This window comes from Neopsephotus bourkii, unplaced genomic scaffold (assembly GCF_033783945.1).
Source record: "Neopsephotus bourkii isolate Nb327-2 ecotype Australia unplaced genomic scaffold, CSIRO-AGI_Nbou_v1 NB_1598, whole genome shotgun sequence".
NCBI classification, from domain to species: Eukaryota; Metazoa; Chordata; class Aves; order Psittaciformes; family Psittacidae; genus Neopsephotus; species Neopsephotus bourkii.
Window position 1 is genome coordinate 573,999 of NW_026902074.1, and position 14,039 is coordinate 588,037.

The 14,039-nt window shown below is 36.3% G+C and overlaps 1 protein-coding gene across 6 annotated transcripts in view; it reads left to right on the forward strand.

The window, feature by feature from the left end:
• PDE5A (phosphodiesterase 5A) overlaps positions 1-14,039 on the forward strand; it is a 53,571-nt gene that overhangs the window by 18,088 nt on the left and 21,444 nt on the right. For all 6 annotated transcript variants that reach the window (XM_061372125.1, XM_061372127.1, XM_061372130.1 and 3 more), the window contains 5 exons: positions 6,989-7,060; positions 7,704-7,793; positions 9,048-9,185; positions 10,452-10,519; positions 12,639-12,747. In XM_061372125.1, the coding sequence (XP_061228109.1) occupies positions 6,989-7,060; positions 7,704-7,793; positions 9,048-9,185; positions 10,452-10,519; positions 12,639-12,747 (477 nt within the window). The remainder of the gene's footprint in view (positions 1-6,988; positions 7,061-7,703; positions 7,794-9,047; positions 9,186-10,451; positions 10,520-12,638; positions 12,748-14,039) is intronic.

Here is a 14,039-nt window from a genome sequence, read left to right on the forward strand (position 1 = left end):
ACTTGCTACTTGGATTACCAATATGTATCAGAGAACACATCAAACCCTTCAAAACAGACTGAATTTGTACCCTCAGTAGTAAAAAAGCCACCAATTAAAAGTTACTACTAGCCAGCCTGTACCACAGAGTTATCATGGTTATTTCTTTTGCAAGAGGAAGCTGGTATTGCTGGCCACAGGCTTTAGCTGCAGCTGTTAATACTAACCATTTCAGTGCTTATATAGAAAACAGGCTCTTACCACTACTGGCAGAAGACCTAAGTTTTTGGCAGGTCTGCACTGTGTATCTCAAAAAGCAGCTTTTCTTTCCTGGTGTGACCTTAAACCTTTAATTTTTTAGAAGCTATAAATGCTACTCATTTGCATTCTAGAGCTAGAATAAAGTCAGTCAAGATAATAAAGTCAGTAAATGCAGTGGCATTTTTTTCTGATTTTGTTTGGTCTTAAATTCATTTCTTTGATTTTTTCAGCTGTGCAAAATAATTTCCATAAATTTAATATCAATTTAATTTCTATTCAAACTGTAGGACTTTCTCATATGGGAACTTTTAGCTGAATTAATTGAGATCTAATCTTCTAGGCTCTGAGTGTATACGATTGAACTTCCTACTAATTGGCAGGGAAATGTTTTATTTTGGCAATGCTCACTCCAGTAGTTTAGTTTCTTGTTTACTTTGTCTTATCTCCTGTCGCTAGGAAGCTCTTTCCAAAAAATTAGGGGTGCTACTCTATTTACAACAGCCTTTAAAAACATCCTGTTGAATTTTATTGTGTAAAATGTGACCAGGCATGTTACTCTTAGCCAGCTAAGTTATTCTCTCCCACAGCGAATCCTTCGGGTATAATACATCCCAGTCACTGCAGTATAGCATAGATCTAGCCAATTGTCCTGGGCTCAGCTCTAACTTCAAGCAGCTGACTCAAGTTTCAGAAGCATTCTTGCTGCAGGATTATGGAGATCAGTAAGTTGCTTCTTGGGTGAGTTTTCAGCTTATGTTGAGACATGTTATAGTAGCTAGACTGCTGGAAACTGTGCTGGCTACTGCTGGCAGGAATGATAGAAGAGGATGTGAAAGTTCTGATGGTTAAAAATGAAAGCCTGTAAATATAGTTCTGTCCCTGCAGGATGATTTTACAACCTTGAATCAAACCCCTGCAAGACCAGGAGAGCAAAATAAAGTTAAAACCACTTGGTCTGTCTTCTCATGTGCGTTCCCATCTTTAAAATGAGATACAAGTTTCCCTCTTCCCATTACCATTTCTTGGCTTACTGTAATTTTTCTTCATGTGCCAGACAAGTAAACAAAAAAACAACCATATCTTCTTAGGAAGCAAAATTATACTAACATTTTTATGTCAAGTCAGCTGAAGTAAAAAACAACTATGAAGGACAGTAGCTTCCTGTAGAGCTGAACAGCTTTCACAGAGTTAGGCCTGTAATCATAACGTGCAAAAAATTGCAGCATGAAGCAATTCAGATAAAATTCAGAGCACAGTCCTTAGCACTGAAGTCATCAGTCATCGCCTGCTGGGTAGTACTCAAGGTAGCCTGCTACTTTTGGAGGCAGGAGTCAGCTATTGCAAGAAAATAGTAAAAATAAAGCTCTGATAATTAGAAAAATAATCTGTCCTTGTAATGTGGATCAGGCTGTATTAAATGGGATAACTGGTACAGACTGAGAAGAAAGATTACAGAACAAGTAGCAACACTGGAAGATGACCTCTGTTGCCAGCAAGAATGCAATTAGGAATGCAGTTAGACTGAATCAGATGTGGTAAAAAGGTGTGGAACTGACTCAGTAATTGTTGGAGGGGTTTTTTTCTCCCTTCTTGGGACTAAGTAATAGTAAGATATTAAGTGATAGAAAGAGAACAATTCCATCATCAAAATTGTGTTTTGCTTCATGGTGTATGTCTCTCTTTCATGATCTGAATGGAAAATACCAAAGTACTTGGTTTCTGACCCAAGGGGGATTTTTCCAAATGACTTCAAAGAAAGCTGGACCGCTAAGGTACTTTACATACAGCGTGCTCCTTTCTGCTTCCTCTTGTGTACTTTCAATACAGCAAACCTGGATGAAGGCCCTTGTTAGGAACTGCTTGACCACTATAGATACACCTTGTTCTGTAATCTCTTCAAGTAAAGCTTGCGAAAAAGAGCATTTAGCGCTAAACAGCTTGTTGGTTACTTTAGGTATTAAGTCATAAACTCACAGGTATCAAAGTATAAGCAGATAATTATTTCAGTCTTTCTTCTCCCTTAGTCTTATTTCAGTCCAGTCTTCCACTATTAGCTTTTCTAGTGGTCATTCTGTTTCCCTAGCTGTTTCTATCCTCTTTCTTTCCTACTGGTTTTGACATGGGTGACCAAGAAAAATGCAGGATAATTATGTAGGCATATTAAGAAAGTGACAAGAAATCATACATACGTATCTGCTTTATTGCTACAGGACTCAACTTTCATAAAAGTTCAGTCAGTGACTGCCTGTTAGAGAACTGAAAACACAAAATATTGTGCATAAGTTACTTAAAACCACCTTTGTTAGACTGTAACAGGGCTTTCATGAGCAAGTGTTTGAGTGGACTGTCACGGTTTTTTTGCAGTATTCTCCCAGCTTTATCGCACATATGTCTTGTTTATTGCCACGAAGATTTCACACTTTCTGTGTACCTGTTAGCTGAATTAATTCTCTGTATAGCTGAACTCAGAGCAGTAGTTCACCTTTGATTCAAATTTTCTGCTGGTGTGAACATAATTTCCAGATAGAGATTCAGAGATTAGGCCTACTGCTTAGATTTGTTTACAGTAAGTTTTAAAAATGAGGATTTGAGTTTCATACTATGTTTAGTATTCTCTAAAATGGAGGCATATGTCCTCCATGGTCTAAAATGCTACCACATGATTTGCTTTTTTCCTAATTACATAATTACTCTAGTAACAGGAACAGATCCTCCTCCTCCTAAATACCTGGTAGTAGGCAAGACTTCAATGGTTAAATAATATCCATCTGAACTTTTACTCATTACTGTCTCTATGCCACATTCTGCAGAATTTAGTGGACTTTACTGGAATTTGTACTGCTATATATGAGGCCAGAATTTAAACCAGTTTAATTTTTAAAACTGTTCTGCATGAAAAAAATGGCACACACTATGAAGTTGTCTTTAAAAGCTTAAAATGCAGCTGAAACAACAAAAAGGTTTGCATCTGCACAGAATGTTTATCATCATCAGGACAAATGTGAATTTTTAGCAGGTTTATTCTCATTACTCCCTCTTCAGTTAAAAGTTTTTATTAAAAATGTTGACAAAGATCTAAAAATAACCAAATGCTCTTGGAACACATGCCTTGGTTAATGTATCAGAAACCTGTAGTGCTAACAAAGGGAGCCTCATTAGTCTTTCTGCTATATTAATATTGTCCTTTAACTTTTTTAATAGTTTTGTTTAAGCACCACAGATTTACCTTTCATGGAGAGGATATGCTTATGAAAGATGAAAGTACCTTTTGGATGCCTTAAGGAGCCTCTGACCTCATGAAAGGAGGATCAAAACTGAAAAAGATAAAATACAAATATAATAAAATACCCACAGAAGATAGTAGTATGAGAAAAGGCCTAACTTTTGAACGCTGCACATGTAGGTTAACAGAAACGCATATTGACTGGGTAAAGATTTCTTAGTCTGCTACAGAAGTCCACAAGACTAGTTGTACATCATTACTACAATAAGAAAGTTTGCAGGTTAAGAAATATTCCTCACAGAAGTAAATGAGAGGTTGACTGTGGGGAAAGCTGAGTTGTATGGAATGGAGCTGACAGTTAAGCTTTATTTCAGACAGATGTTTTTTAGCCCACAGTTGGCAGTGATTCACAATGCAGAACAATGACCTTATTTGTAACATCAGTATTTTGGGAAGGCTAGGCTGAGAGATAGTAAATTGTCTTCTTTTCCATTACAAAAATAAAACTGTTTGTGTTCCTTCAGTTTAACAATTATGAATTTAATGGTTAACAGTTAAATGCAGCTTTTTAAATTTGCACACCACACAGTTTTCTTCCGATACTGTTTATCCCCAAAAAGCAAGATGAAAAAGGAACTATCGTTCACACCTTGTGCAGTTCTTACATTTGCTGGATCTCAAACAAAGGAAGTTCTTTGCAGCTTTGTCAATAATTTGTTTTAAATGTGCCAAAAAATCTGAAAAGAATCAGAAGTTTTGCATATGCTTCATGGCTTCTTACCGTGTAATCTTTCATGTTATTGTACAAGTCTAGGTGGGCTTCATCTGTGCTAGCACGTTGTAGCCTCTGAGTTTACTACAGAGCAGATTTACTGAGGTCAGCAGAAGATCCAGCCATCTAAATAAATAAAATGGTCTAACTGTAAAGAATTGCAGGGTTTTAGTGAGTGATTTCCAGCTCCTTCCAGTTTCCAGCCTCCCTTTCCCACTGTTCACTCTCTTGCTACTTGTTTCTTTCAGGTCTGTCTTAACCTAAATCCATTCCAGGTGCTGCTGTTCAGCTTGATACCATAAACTGTGGGATTCCCTTCTGGGTACCAATATAAGTAATGGCTCAGATATAATTGTTCCCACCCTGCACTTAGCACCTTCCTCAGAAGGTACCATGGTAACTTTCACATCCATCCTGATAAACAGCATTGAGTTCACCCCACTCTCAATGTCAGTTACAGAAAACTGCAATTACTCACTGACAGTCAGAACACTGAATTTTATTTTGCTTTACTTTACAAATCAAGGCAACTATACTTGCTCCAATTCTTTTAAGCCTAAAGTCAGATTAGTAATAAACTGCAAAGTATCAAAAGGAGTGGAAACATACTGAATTATATTATGGAAAGGCTAAGGCCTTGAAATCCTATAATCTAGGAGATGTTCATGCATCAGAGAGAAACACTTATTATAATAATTTAATTGAGAACAAGAATGTGCATTAGTAATGTAATAAATAAAACTAAATAAACTTTTTGTAATGGAATGACAAAATGTTTAAGTTAGAAAGCCTCTAATTTTCACCTTATCCAAAGAGAAAGTCAGGGATCTCAACTAAAATTAGTCTTTCTTCCTGAAAGCCTTCCAATTTTAGTGTGCTGTAAAATTATGTGGTTTATTTGTGGTTCAGAAGAGAAGAGCACAGAAGTACAAGGATAAGCACAGAAGCTAGAAGTTTAATCTAGTTCACAGGACAGTGTGGTTACTGCCAGTAAACAACTTGAATAACTGCAGTGAGGAATCTACATAATTACTATACCAGTGAATTACTTTTTTAGAGAAATGCTCGCTTTCCCTTCATACTGACTTGTATGAAGTTCCCTTTAAAGTCCTTTGCTTTCCTTGGGCTCTGAAAAACAGATCCAAGTTACCACAGATGATATCTATGTTAGGTATGTCAGAGTAAGTCCAAAGCAACCACCCAGTTTCATTTTCCTCCAAATGTTAAGAGCTAGAGCCTGCATTAGAAACTGGAATCAGTACTAAGCAAAGATCTGAATTCCGCTTTCATTGTTATAAGGAGTTCTGGGGTTTGCAGTCCATGAAGACTGGCAGTAAAAAAACATCATGCTTAAACAGCTCTGTTGTTCTCTTACGTTCATTTTACTTTTTCAAAAATCTAAACCAACATCCTGGATCGAGAAATCATTTTTATTGCTTAACTATCCTGCAGGTACAAAAGCTTGGACTTTAACTGACTGTCTCTAAAGGGAAAAACACATACTTTAATCTCCCAATTCATGGAATTATGTCCAGAAATTTGAAATCAAATTTTATCACAGATTGTTTCTATACTAAAAAGAATCACCTAAAATATCATTTAGACAGAACTTTGTAAGAATAAGACTAGATATGTAATCTGACTTGGTTTATTGTCACACAGATTCCATTCCACTTAAATCCAAAAGGAGACAAGCCAACAAAGACAGTAAATGGAACTGGTCTGTTGATGTCCTTAGTACGTAAATCATAGTAGTAGTTGTTTCCTAGTTCAGGTAAATCTTCTTTGTTACTCTCTGTGCACTGATTTACTTACATGGGCAGCTTTAATTTATGAAGCTTCTTGGCTGGTGATCTTAGTACATTTGAAAGCTCAGATTTAACCCATGTGCCAAAAGCAGAAAGAACTACTTACGGAAAGCTTTTAAAGATGATCAGGACATGTGGATACCTAGGTCTACCATAGATATGCTGCAGGACCTGTGAATGAATTTTTACCCTTTGTTTAGCTTCTTTACCTGTAAACCAGGATTCTTCCCTACTTTATGAGCTGCTCCATAGGGAAAATAATTAAAAATAGCATAGTATCAGCATGTCTTGGCAAGGACAGTCTAACTAACAGCTGAAGCCTAACAAAGTATCTCTTCTCGGTGTTGGTTTAATGTCATTTTAGTAAAAACCTTCCTTTAATAACATGCTGAGTTCAAGTAACAAACTTGAGTCTGGCAGGAATACAACCTTCATATGCTATTTTTCAGCAGATGAAAATCCAGACAGATTTAGAGAGATGCAAAATGCAAAAAGGTCACTGTAGCCAAATTTCAGATCCGGTAAGGAGGCAATGTTTTGGATATTCTGTCACAGCTAGCAGGAAGGGTATTTCCTTCACCCACAAGCAGATGAACTTTAGAGAGAGCTATGGCATAATCTGGCTTCTGACTGCAGAAGCATAAACTGTTACAGTCTTTCTTGGTGAGGAATTGCTCCAATTTATAGAATCAATTTTGGATCAAATTGACCCCTCCTCATAGAGTGTTCAGGACTCATGCCACTTTTTTTTTTTTTTTTTTATACATCTATCAGGTTCATGCTCAGCTATACATTAGGGAAAAACAGGCTTAAATACCTTACCTAAATGTCAACCAAATGAATACCTTTAATGATAATTTATTATCTTCCATAAATATGTATAGAAATAGAAGCAAGTGACAGACTCCTAAAAATTACCTAATCACTCCATTTGGAATGCACTAGGTTGTTGGCGTGGCTCAAGCAATCAATAAGAAATCTGGAATTGGTGGCACTTTCACAGAACAAGATGAAAAGGTATAAAAGCTGGCTGTTTGTCTTTTCTGTTTTCCCAGGGGAAATGGGGATGGATGTGTTATTACTTTTTGCCCCAATCAGAAATTTTAAAGTTATAAAAAATTAAACACGTCTGAAAGAATAAAAATTCCTGGTAATACTGCAGATTTATTTCTTTATGAGGCCATGAGAAATGTGGATATGAAATAGTTTAATTTCTGGGTCAGCATAGTATCTCTCATACATCTCTGAAACACAGGCTTACTCTACTAAGATGTACTATAAAGCGATTTCATAAATTTCAATAGATATAATTTTTTATTAATTGATTCCAACTCTCCTGGCATCCCCAACAAACATATTTTGAATATTAAAAATATTCAGAATATTTTTTATTGTTTGATTCCTCTGATATGCTTCTTATACCAGTCCTGCTTTTACCAGGATAAACTGTGAAGATCATTTGTTTAAAAAAGGGAGACAAGATTCTTGAGGGAATAACTGAAAAAAACCCAAACCTGAATGTGTGTTTGCTAAAAACAACCAAAAAGTATCAATTAATACTTCAAAGTGAAACCATAAAACTGCAGTAGTTTATCTTTGAATAGAGTTAAGATGCTGTGAAACATTATCTTTACAAGGTCTGATGTTCATTTGTCTTCAGGATTTTGCTGCATATTTGACATTTTGTGGAATTGTTCTTCACAACGCTCAATTGTATGAGACATCTTTGCTTGAGAACAGGCGTAATCAGGTATTGTTGACAGGTTTGTCATAAGAGTACAGATATTATGGTGGTTGGCTAGTAATCACTGCCTCCTACTCATAGTTCTCATATGGTAGCTATCATTGGCTATTGTCAATTATTCTAATTGAACGCTGTGTATCTCTGATAAAGCTCTAACTAACTTGCACTGAGCAGTAGCTGGGCACATTCCACCTTGGGCTGTGAAAAGTGGACTGTGTTGGGGAAGAAGGTAAAGCTACATGTTAGAAAATTCATTTCATGTCAGTATGCTCGATAATTGCCTGAAGTTATCCCGTGTCTCACTGTATGTATTATACAACCAGAGGTGTGCATACTCTGTACATACTACAGAGATTTCAGAAGAATTATCCCTATAGCACAGTAGAGGTTATACAGATTGCTCTTTTAGTCTACTACAACAATAAATAGTCACTAAGCATGTTTTTGGTAATAACCAGATGGAAAACTGAATTTCCTTCTGATTAGTGTAACTGTATTTTGCAGCCACCTTTATAACTGATGGGTTATTAATGCCATGGACTTTATGGGAGGATATGCCTGCTATATACGGTATGAAAAGATTCTGGAGAAACAACTAGGCAGCAGTTGTTTTAAAAATTTTCTGGTAGGTCTGAGTTTCCAAGTGACCATCGGTGTCTGTAAATCAGTGCAGATTTGGATAATCTTTTCAAATTGACTCCATGCTTCTTTTGAGGAAAAAAAGAACATAATATGTGCACACCTAAGCAGCTGACTCCTTCAGTGGCAGCTCTGAAATACAGCAGACTCTATCTAAATGATGTTTTCACCAAATTCATTCATTCAAGTTTGTTACAATCTGTTAGAATTACAGCAGATAATAATTACGTTCAAAACTCCTAAGAAATGTAAATACTGCTGTTTCTAGAATGCACACGTGAGCCACAGGAAACTATTAGGTTTCCTAAGGACAAATAACTTTTGTCTGGGTTTCTCAGGTTTCATTTGATGAACTGTTAATGCTTAAATCTATTCTATATCTCTTTGACTGAAGACATCAGACATATACCTATGCTATTTATTTCTTTCATCAAGCATCAAACTGGCTATTATTTACTGTTACCTTGCAGTCTGTGTGAGAGCCAAAACTTAATTTTGGTCACAGTCATACATGTTAACTCTCATGATTCAGGCAAGAGGAAAAGAATCAAAGACAGTAGAAATGGTAATTATTGCTTAAATCACAATTAGTCAAAATCTCACAAAAGACTTTTTCCCCAGGTGCTTCTTGATCTTGCCAGTCTGATTTTTGAAGAGCAGCAATCTTTGGAAGTGATTCTGAAGAAGATAGCTGCCACTATAATATCCTTCATGCAAGTGCAGAGGTGTACCATCTTCATAGTGGATGAAGACAGTACTGTGCGTATGTTTTTTTTCTGAAGGCATAAGTGCTTATTCCCTGGGAGCAGCATAGGCTTCCTTCCATTCTGACTCAATAGTATTTCAAACCCATAGTATGTTCTGTTGCCTTTTTGTCTGTCTTTTCTTTTACAGTATCTGCTCAGGTTAGCTGTTGACTTGGAAGGCTTTGGTCTTTGTGTAGGCTAGACTGCCATTTTAAGCAGCCATTTTGACAAACAAAGCAGCAACCTTTTGACAAACTCTGGCTCTGAGCTCTCTCAAATTCTTTCATATCTCATTTTCTTGGCTACAGGTATATGATGGAAAGAAGGAGAATGCTGGGGAGAAAAACAATATAGCCTTTGCTTCCTGTGCAGAATCAGTTTTGATAGTACTTTTTATTTATTGAGTATGTCTAAGCAGGGAGTATCCAAACAAGGTGTCTAAACAGAATCATGACCTATCCCAAGACTGTGGCTCACTGAAGCAAAGCAAAACTGCTTTGCAATTCTCCCACCTCTATTTCCTTCCTATTGAAAATAGGCAGCAGAAAAAGGAGCAGAATACAATGCTTGTATTGTACGGGCTTTGCTAGTTTTATCTTTACTACTTGTTACAGATGCAGGTGTACTAAGAACCAGAAGTAAGGACGCATTTCCAGGTTCTGTAATATAGAAGTAACACACAATACTTGCGATCATCTGCGACAATTCCATCTCTCAATGTAGAAAAGTCACTTGTGCACACAAGGTTACAGAAGAGGAATCTGGATAGTTTTTGTATTAACCTATTCAAACTGTCCCTGCAAGTTAGGTAAACTCCAGCACCTAGTTTGCAGTCTGTAGTTTGAATCTTTTGTATAGAGAGAATCTAAATTTTCTCTACATTTACACTTCTCAACTATTAAAAAAAGCTGGATGAAAAGGTCAGTCAATATGTTTAAAATGTTTTGATATCCTCACCTGTCAAAGCAAAGCTGGTCTAGAATGTTGAAATAAAGAAGTTCTGTGTTGTCAGATTGGGCACGGCCTATAAACACAGTCTTTTCTTCTCAGAGTGTCAGTAGAGATTTAAGACACTTCAATAATATGTAAAGTTGTATCAGGAGGTATTTTTGTGGTAGGATCATGTCTGCTTGCTGCTGGATGAAGTTAAGTAATTTTACTCTTGTCTTTGTTACAGATTAGGCTTTGATAACTGCAACAAGCTTTTCATGAATAGTACTATTCTAACTTATGGCAATCTGATACTCCTGTATATTAATATATCCTCCTGGTATTCCAGGATTCATTTTCCAGTGTCTTTCACATGGAATCCGAGGAGTTGGAAATTAGAGCTGAAAATCTGAAGAGGTAAAACAATGAATTAAAGCTTTTGTACATCCCAGCAGAATGTTGAAGAAACTATGATTATTATTATTTTTTTTTCCATAATAACAGACCTTATTTCTACTGGGTACCATGTATTACTGCTATATTCACAGAGTAGGTTTTGTCCTGAAATATACATAGACAAGCATTATTGCCTTAAAAAGGTCTGAGCAATACAGGAGTGCGGGGCCTGATCACTTTGTCAGGTCTAAGTACATAGTTGTATTGCAAAGCTGAAGTATGGAAATGTGCAGAATGTGTGAAGATGTGGGAATCTAAATTGGTGGGCTGCTCTAATACTGATCTGTGAGAAATCTGTGTAGATAACTGTGTTGTAGCCACATTAATAGATACAAATTCTATTTATGATTTTCATCAATTATTTTAATCATTACTTATATTTCATGGATAGTGAAACTGACTCAAAGAACAAGACTGACTAAATCAAGAATAAAGTTCTAACTTTTTGAGAAACCATTATAAAGTTCAACTGGGAGGAAGGAAAAGATGTAAGCACAGTTGAATTGAAATAAACAGATTATATAGTTTCTAAATCTAGCGTGAACCTTGGTATTGAAGTTTGAAAATTACTGTCTCCATTACTTTTCTCTGTCATCAAAACCAGTTGTTTCAAATAATGTCAAAAGAGTGAGACACATTTGTATATAAAATAGACTACTCAAAGATAGGGTGCAGAGAGAAAATGGAGGTTTCTGTACCCCTTCGATCTCTTTGCAGTGAACATTTGTTATATCAAATTTAATTCCATATATTGGAAAAATACGTCCAAAGTGTGTCAGTTGAGCAGCTAAAAACTGTTGAGCTGTAGAATAATTTTAGACAATGTACAAGAAAGTAGAGAGGTACCACAGGTTAGTAAGATACAGGGTGAAAGGCAGAGTTCCTGGTTACCTCCTCTTCTACACCATGGAAATGGTTAAGAGAATTTACCCTTCCTATTCATTATCCCTTTCATGGTTAGTAGTTAATGGACTCAAAATGTAATTTACTGGTTGCATGGGCCCTCAGTAAATTATTTCTCATAACTGATAGAAAAGAAATCTGAGAGGCTTAGTGCATATCTGAATCTTATATATCACATGTATCTTATAATCACAGATACATGCCAAGGACTGTAATGTGGTCAACAACTGGAGTTAGAACCCTATGCTTGAAGGGCACGATCTGGGCAATAGCAGAAATATTGGATTAGATGGGAAGTATTAATTTACATAACAAATTTCAGGTTTATTATTTAATCAAGGACCCTGAATCAAACCCCAAATAAGACCAGTTTTCACAACTGTGGGGCATTGCCCTGTATAACCAACTTTGTGAAATAATGAAAGAGCAATTTTCTTCCTCCAGCACTGTGAACATCCTTACACCAGAAGGATTGCTAACACCAAGTCAAATGTCACAGGGAAACTACAGGAGCTTAAAGGAAATAGGCTTATTACTAGGACATATGTCCTTTTCCAAAGCAGGCAAAGTATCCAAGAGAACCGAAATGCCTTAACTGAATACACTGTGGCTAAAAAAATAGGTTGATTCTGTAAAGGTATTTTATGTCCTCCTTTGGAATAAACAGTTCTATTTCAATAACAGAATCCCCATGCAACTGATTATGCCGTTACTTTAGAACAAATTTTAAACAAACTTGAAACTTAGCAGAAAATTCACAAACATGCCTGCTGCACTCCATTTAAAAAAATGTGAATTTCATCCAGTATTGATTTTTCAGGTGTGTCAGATTTGGAAATGGAGTTTGTTTTCAAAAAGTTTTGTTTATTTCAATATAAACCGAGTTGTTCGTTCTTTATACTTCATCTGTATAAACTGTACTAATTCATTTATTTCTTAAGTTTGGTGTTCGTTGTTAACATTGTTGAATATTAAAGAAACGGTGGAATATATAAATCAATCCACTCTGCTGTTTTGTGATGACAGCTGGATTAAGATACAGGATTTGAACTCAACTCTGTTATATATCTAGTTGTATTCTTTCCTCATACAGGAAAGATATTACAATTACCTCCTTTGTATAATGAAATGACCCATTTTCATACTAAGGAAATAATAATTATATTGTATCCTTCAGGGACTGTGATGCAAACAAAATCAATTATATGTATGCTCAGTATGTCAAGAATACAATGGAGCCTCTCAACATCCCAGATATCTGCAAAGACAGAAGATTTCCCTGGACAGTATGTAAAATAAGATTAGATTTAAAATTCAGGATTGGAAAATGTGTTTTTCTGTTTAGCTTTCAAACCTTTTTTGTTTTCCTCTTATTATTTCTATTAATTTAATGGCCACAGAATTATGCAAACACAGAGGAAGGTACCTTTGCTTGCTAAAATTAATTACCAGTGAAGAAACAATACGGTACCCACACAATGGGCCAGGTTGCCGGGGGTTTAACAACCATTATTAAAAAAGCTTTACATTATTTTCTCAATAAATAGACTGTGATATGTAGAGAGCTTGCAATATGTTCTACGGAAAACACTGAAGTGAAAAAAGTTGGAAGTTTTCATAGTAATCCTCAGTAGTTTACAGTGACTGTTGGGAGACTCCCATGAGTTCCTTCCCTTTCATCCTCCCTTGACCTTCTTATTCTGGCAAAGATTAATGTTATAGATGCAAGTTCTTCACTGTTTTGGAGACAGAACAACTCCACTTTTCTTTGGGATCTTTTGCTTCACACTTCATCAAGTGCAAGCTTGCGATATGGTATACTACTGAGCACACAGATACTGAGAGTTAGGAGGGAAGGTCACTTGGCAAGACTCAGACTACAGTCAGGTTGCCTTCAAAGTCATCATAAACAAAAAAAATTTGTAATTTCATTATTTTCCTGTCAATGCCAAAATTAAAGAGATGTCTGCTCTTATTATATTTAAGCCTGTTGGCTAGAGGGGCTCAGGGAGAGGGTACTACATGGGAGAGGAGTTGTTATGATCAGCAGATAGCTCTACCTAACTCTGTTCTCAGATGCACAATGAAAAAAGGTCAGTGTTTGGTGTGATTATTTCAGTAAGTGGAAAGAAGGGTCAGGCTCATTGTGGGAAGCTGCATTTCTTCCGTTTTTCCATGTGCAGGCTTTCTTGGGTGTTCTGGAATGGGTTTCTAGGAAGGATTGAGCAACACAGGTATTGAGTGCTCACTACTTTGCAGTACAGGGCTCAAAGTTATCTTAACTGCAGGAGGGGAAATAAGAACAGAATCAGGCAGGTATACTGTATAGACCAATAAAGAAAGAGATGATTATTTTGAAAACATTTTAAGGTAAAATTGAGAGTCGTTCAAACAGCTGTGTGTCTAAATAAGGCCTTTGCACTTTGTCAGCCGGGTTAGAGTTCTTCTGCATTTTACCCTGGAATCTAGATGACTTACACAGGAATTCTGGATAATGATTTTCAACACCCAGTTGCTCCACCACTGTGTAGGAGCAGTCTCAAGGCAGAGCTGTAGTTTTCCTACCTGTTCCTTGGAT